Source organism: Eptatretus burgeri, chromosome 10 (genome assembly GCF_056783735.1).
Source record: "Eptatretus burgeri isolate ZD-2024b chromosome 10, Ebu_testis_v1, whole genome shotgun sequence".
NCBI classification, from domain to species: Eukaryota; Metazoa; Chordata; class Myxini; order Myxiniformes; family Myxinidae; genus Eptatretus; species Eptatretus burgeri.
Window position 1 is genome coordinate 79,593,047 of NC_140970.1, and position 7,380 is coordinate 79,600,426.

The 7,380-nt window shown below is 39.4% G+C and overlaps 1 protein-coding gene across 1 annotated transcript; it reads left to right on the top strand.

Annotated features, from left to right (window-relative positions):
* Positions 1 to 387: 387 nt before the first annotated feature.
* Positions 388 to 7,041, top strand: LOC147018927 (uncharacterized). Its single transcript, XM_085900103.1, has 2 exons — positions 388 to 4,604; positions 7,027 to 7,041. The coding sequence occupies exons 1-2, from the start codon at positions 507 to 509 to the stop codon at positions 7,039 to 7,041; spliced, it is 4,113 nt and encodes a 1,370-aa protein (XP_085756229.1). The 5' UTR covers positions 388 to 506.
* Positions 7,042 to 7,380: the final 339 nt, after the last annotated feature.

Genomic DNA, 7,380 nt, shown 5'->3' on the forward strand with positions numbered 1-7,380 from the left:
ATTTAAAGGGTTTAACATTAAAATTTACATATTTTTGGCAGATTGCAGAAACACCCCGGTGATGTCTGTACCTGCCTGACTGTTCTCATTGTACCCCTCCACCCCACTCCCACCTGCCCACCAAAAATAAACTTCAGATATAAACTGTTTGATTGAAGGAATGTGGTGATGATGCAAAACACTCTTGATGAAACAAATGGCCTCCTCCTGAATCAAACTTCCTTCTGTATCCTTGTGTATCAACAGGTGACACATTAAATGCAAGAGGAACAACAACACCTACAAGCACGACAAACAACATTGCTACATCAATTTCCTTATCAACAAGCATTCCTTTGACATTAATAGAGATTTCAACAACAACGAAAACAATTTCAATATCAAGTTCCTCACCTCCACAATCTACATTCTCTGTCATATCACCCACATCAGAGGAATCAACAACAACGAAAACAATTTCAATATCAAAAAGCATTCCGTTGACATCAAAAGAGGTTTCAACAACAATGACAGCAACTTCGATATCAAGTCCCTCACCTTCACAAACTACATTCTCTGTCATATCACCCACATCGGAGGAATCAAAAACAACGAAAACAATTTCAATATCAAGTCCCTCAACTCCACAATCTACATTCTCTGTCATATCACCCACATCGGAGGAATCAACAACAACGAAAAGCATTTCAATATCAAGTCCCTCACATCCACAATCTACATTCTCTGTCATATCACCCACATCAGTGGAATCAACAACAACGAAAACAATTTCAATATCAAGTCCCTCACCTCCACAATCAACATTCTCTGTCATATCACCCACATCAGAGGAATCAACAACAACGAAAACAATTTCAATATCAAGTCCCTCACCTCCACAATCTACATTCTCTGTCATATCACCCACATCAGAGGAATCAACAACAATGAAAACAATTTCAATATCAAGTCCCTCACCTCCACAATCTACATTCTCTGTCATATCACCCACATCAGAGGAAACAACAACAAAAACAATTTCAATATCAAGTCCCTCACCTCCACAATCTACATTCTCAGTCATATCACCCACATCGGAAGAATCAACAACGAAAATAATTTCAATTTCAAGTCCCTCACCTCCACAATCTACATTCTCTGTCATATCACCCACATTGGAAGAAACAACAACAATGAAAACAATTTCAATGTCAAGTCCCTCACCTACACAATCTACATTCTCTGTCATATCACCCACATCAGAGGAATCAACAACAATGAAAGCAATTTCAATCTCAAGTCCCTCACCTCCACAATCTACATTCTCAGTCATATCACCCACATCAGAGGAATCAACAACAACGAAAACAATTTCAATATCAAGTCCCTCACCTCTGCAATCTACATTCTCTGTCATATCACCCACATCGGAGGAATCAACAACAACGAAAACAATTTCAATATCAAGTCCCTCACCTACACAATCTACATTCTCTGTCATATCACCCACATCAGAGGAATCAACAACAACGAAAATAATTTCAATATCAAGTCCCTCACCTCCACAATCTACATTCTCTGTCATATCACCCACATCGGAAGAATCAACAACAACAACGAAAACAATTTCAATATCAAGTCCCTCACCTCCACAATCTACATTCTCAGTCATATCACCCACATCGGAGGAATCAACAACGAAAACAATTTCAATATCAAGTCCCTCACCTCAACAATCTACATTCTCTGTCATATCACCCACATCGGAAGAATCAACAACAATGAAAACAATTTCAATATCAAGTTCCTCACCTCCACAATCTACATTCTCTGTCATATCACCCACATCAGAGGAATCAACAACAACGAAAACAATTTCAATCTCAACAAGCATTCCTTTGACATCAACAGAGGTTGCAACAACAATGACAGCAACTTCAATATCAAGTCCCTCATCTCCACAATCCACATTCTCTGTCATATCACCCACATCGGAAGAATCAACAACAACGAAAACAATTTCAATATCAAGTCCCTCACCTCCACAATCTACATTCTCTGTCATATCACCCACATCGGAAGAATCAACAACAACGAAAACAATTTCAATATCAAGTACCTCACCTCCACAATCTACATTCTCAGTCATATCACCCACATCGGAGGAATCAACAACAACAACAACGAAAACAATTTCAATATCAACTCCCTCACCTCCACAATCTCCATTCTCTATCATATCACCCACATCGGAGGAAACAACAACAAAAACAATTTCAATTTCAAGTCCCTCACCACCACCATCTACCTTCTCTGTCATATCACCCATATCGGAGGAAACAACAACAACGAAGACAATTTCAATTTCAAGTCCCTCACCTCCACAATCTACATTCTCTGTCATATCACCCATATCGGAGGAAACAATAACAACGAAAACAATTTCAATTTCAAGTCCCTCACCTCCACAATCTACATTCTCTGTCATATCACCCACATCGGAAGAAACACCAACAAAAACAATTTCAATATCAAGTCCCTCACCTCCACAATCTACATTCTCTGTCATATCACCCACATCGGAAGAATCAACAACAAAAACAATTTCAATTTCAAGTCCCTCACCTCCACAATCTACATTCTCTGTCATATCACCCACATCGGAAGAATCAACAACAACAACGAAAACAATTTCAATAGCAAGTCCCTCTCCTCCACAATCTACATTCTCTGTCATATCACCCACATCGGAAGAATCAACAACAACAACGAAAACAATTTCAATATCAAGTTCCTCACCTCCACAATCTACATTCTCTGTCATATCACCCACATCAGAGGAATCAACAACAACGAAAACAATTTCAAACTCAACAAGCATTCCTTTGACATCAACAGAGGTTGCAACAACAATGACAGCAACTTCGATATCAAGTCCCTCATCTCCACAATCTACATTCTCTGTCATATCACCCACATCGGAAGAATCAACAACAACGAAAACAATTTCAATATCAAGTCCCTCACCTCCACAATCTACATTCTCTGTCATATCACCCACATCGGAAGAATCAACAACAACGAAAACAATTTCAATATCAAGTACCTCACCTCCACAATCTACATTCTCAGTCATATCACCCACATCGGAGGAATCAACAACAACAACGAAAACAATTTCAATATCAACTCCCTCACCTCCACAATCTCCATTCTCTATCATATCACCCACATCGGAGGAAACAACAACAAAAACAATTTCAATTTCAAGTCCCTCACCACCACCATCTACCTTCTCTGTCATATCACCCATATCGGAGGAAACAACAACAACGAAGACAATTTCAATTTCAAGTCCCTCACCTCCACAATCTACATTCTCTGTCATATCACCCACATCGGAAGAATCAACAACAAAAACAATTTCAATTTCAAGTCCCTCACCTCCACAATCTACATTCTCTGTCATATCACCCACATCGGAAGAATCAACAACAACAACGAAAACAATTTCAATATCAAGTTCCTCACCTCCACAATCTACATTCTCTGTCATATCACCCACATCAGAGGAATCAACAACAACGAAAACAATTTCAAACTCAACAAGCATTCCTTTGACATCAACAGAGGTTGCAACAACAATGACAGCAACTTCGATATCAAGTCCCTCATCTCCACAATCTACATTCTCTGTCATATCACCCACATCGGAAGAATCAACAACAACGAAAACAATTTCAATATCAAGTCCCTCACCTCCACAATCTACATTCTCTGTCATATCACCCACATCGGAGGAATCAACAACAAAAACAATTTCAATTTCAAGTCCCTCACCACCACCATCTACCTTCTCTGTCATATCACCCACATCGGAGGAATCAACAACAACAACAACGAAAACAATTTCAATATCAACTCCCTCACCTCCACAATCTCCATTCTCTATCATATCACCCACATCGGAGGAAACAACAACAAAAACAATTTCAATTTCAAGTCCCTCACCACCACCATCTACCTTCTCTGTCATATCACCCATATCGGAGGAAACAACAACAACGAAGACAATTTCAATTTCAAGTCCCTCACCTCCACAATCTACATTCTCTGTCATATCACCCATATCGGAGGAAACAATAACAACGAAAACAATTTCAATTTCAAGTTCCTCACCTCCACAATCTACAGTCTCTGTCATATCACCCACATCGGAGGAATCAACAACAACGAAAACAAATTCAACATCAAGTTCCTCACCTCCACAATCTACAGTCTCTGTCATATCACCCACATCGGAGGAATCAACAACAACGAAAATAATTTCAATATCAAGTCCCTCACCTCCACAATCTACATTCTCTGTCATATCACCCACATCGGAAGAATCAACAACAACAACGAAAACAATTTCAATATCAAGTCCCTCACCTCCACAATCTACATTCTCAGTCATATCACCCACATCGGAGGAATCAACAACAACAACGAAAACAATTTCAATATCAACTCCCTCACCTCCACAATCTACATTCTCTGTCATATCACCCACATCGGAAGAATCAACAACAATGACAGCAACTTCGATATCCAGTCCCTCACCTACACAATCTACATTCTCTGTCATATCACCCACATCGGAGGAATCAACAACAACAAAAACAATTTCATTATCAAGTCCCTTACCTCCGCAATCTACATTCTCTGTCACATCACCCACATCCGGGGAATCAACAACAACAAAAACAATTTCAATATCAAGTCCCTCACCCCCGCAATCTACGTTCTCTGTCATATCACCCACATCGGAGGAATCAACAACAACGAAAACAATTTCAATATCAAGTCCCTCACCTACACAATCTACATTCTCTGTCATATCACCCACATCAGAGGAATCAACAACAACGAAAACAATTTCAATCTCAAGTCCCTTACCTCCGCAATCTACATTCTCTGTCATATCACCCACATCAGAAGAAACACCAACAAAAACAATTTCAATATCAAGTCCCTCACCTCCACAATCTACATTCTCTGTCATATCACCCACATCGGAAGAATCAACAACAAAAACAATTTCAATTTCAAGTCCCTCACCTCCACAATCTACATTCTCTGTCATATCACCCACATCGGAAGAATCAACAACAACAACGAAAACAATTTCAATAGCAAGTCCCTCACCTCCACAATCTACATTCTCTGTCATATCACCCACATCAGAGGAAACAACAACAAAAACAATTTCAATATCAAGTCCCTCACCTCCACAATCTACATTCTCTGTCATATCACCTACATCGGAGGAAACAACAACAAAAACAATTTCAATATCAAGTCCCCCACCTCCACAATCTACATTCTCAGTCATATCACCCACATCGGAAGAATCAACAACGAAAATAATTTCAATATCAAGTGCCTCACCTCCACAATCGACATTCTCTGTCAGATCACCCACATCGGAGGAAACAACAACAACGAAAACAATTTCAATATCAAGTCCCTCACCTCCACAATCTACATTCTCTGTCATATCACCCATATCGGAGGAAACAACAACAAAAACAATTTCAATTTCAAGTCCCTCACCACCACAATCTACCTTCTCTGTCATATCACCCATATCGGAGGAAACAACAACAAGGAAGACAATTTCAATTTCAAGTCCCTCACCTCCACAATCTACCTTCTCTGTCATATCACCCATATCGGAGGAAACAATAACAACGAAAACAATTTCAATTTCAAGTCCCTCACCTCCACAATCTACATTCTCTGTCATATCACCCACATCGGAGGAAACAACAACAAAAACAATTTCAATATCAAGTCCCTCACCTCCACAATCTACATTCTCTGTCATATCACCCACATCGGAAGAATCAACAACAAAAACAATTTCAATTTCAAGTCCCTCACCACCACAATCTACATTCTCTGTCATATCACCCACATCGGAAGAATCATCAACAACGAAAACAATTTCAATATCAAGTCCCTCACCTCCACAATCTACATTCTCAGTCATATCACCCACATCGGAGGAATCAACAACAACAACGAAAACAATTTCAATATCAAGTCCCTTACCTCCGCAATCTACATTCTCTGTCATATCACCCACATCAGAGGAATCAACAACAACGAAAACAACTTCGATATCAACTCCCTCACCTCCACAATCTCCATTCTCTATCATATCACCCACATCGGAGGAAACAACAACAAAAACAATTTCAATTTCAAGTCCCTCACCACCACCATCTACCTTCTCTGTCATATCACCCATATCGGAGGAAACAACAACAACGAAGACAATTTCAATTTCAAGTCCCTCACCTCCACAATCTACATTCTCTGTCATATCACCCACATCAGAGGAATCAACAATGAAAACAATTTCAAAATCAAGTCCCTCACCTCAACAATCTACATTCTCTGTCATATCACCCACATCGGAAGAATCAACAACAAAAACAATTTCAATATCAAGTCCCTCACCTCCACAATCTACATTCTCTGTCATATCACCCACATCGGAAGAAACAACAACAAAAACAATTTCAATATCAAGTCCCTCACCTCCACAATCTACATTCTCTGTCATATCACCCACATCGGAAGAATCAACAACAAAAACTATTTCAATTTCAAGTCCCTCACCTCCACAATCTACATTCGCTGTCATATCACCCACATCGGAAGAATCAACAACAACAACGAAAACAATTTCAATAGCAAGTCCCTCTCCTCCACAATCTACATTCTCTGTCATATCACCCACATCGGAAGAATCAACAACAACGAAAACAATTTCAATATCAAGTCCCTCACCTCCACAATCTACATTCTCTGTCATATCACCGACATCAGAGGAATCAACAATGAAAACAATTTCAAAATCAAGTCCCTCACCTCAACAATCTACATTCTCTGTCATATCACCCACATCGGAAGAATCAACAACAACGAAAACAATTTCAATATCAAGTTCCTCACCTCCACAATCTACATTCTCTGTCATATCACCCACATCAGAGGAATCAACAATGAAAACAATTTCAAAATCAAGTCCCTCACCTCAACAATCTACATTCTCTGTCATATCACCCACATCAGAGGAATCAATAACAACGAAAACAATTTCAATATCAACAAGCATTCCTTTGACATCAACAGAGGTTGCAACAACAATGACAGCAACTTCGATATCAAGTCCCTCACCTCCACAATCTACATTCTCTGTCATATCACCCACATCGGAGGAAACAACAACAAAAACAATTTCAATATCAAGTCCCTCACCTCAACAATCTACATTCTCAGTCATATCACCCACATCGGAGGAATCAACAATGAAAACAATTTCAATATCAAGTGCCTCACCTCCAC

Excerpts from the sequence above, each read along its gene's own strand:
- LOC147018927 (XM_085900103.1), top strand. The coding sequence starts at position 507 with ATGACAGCAACTTCGATATCAAGTCCCTCACCTTCACAAACTACATTC.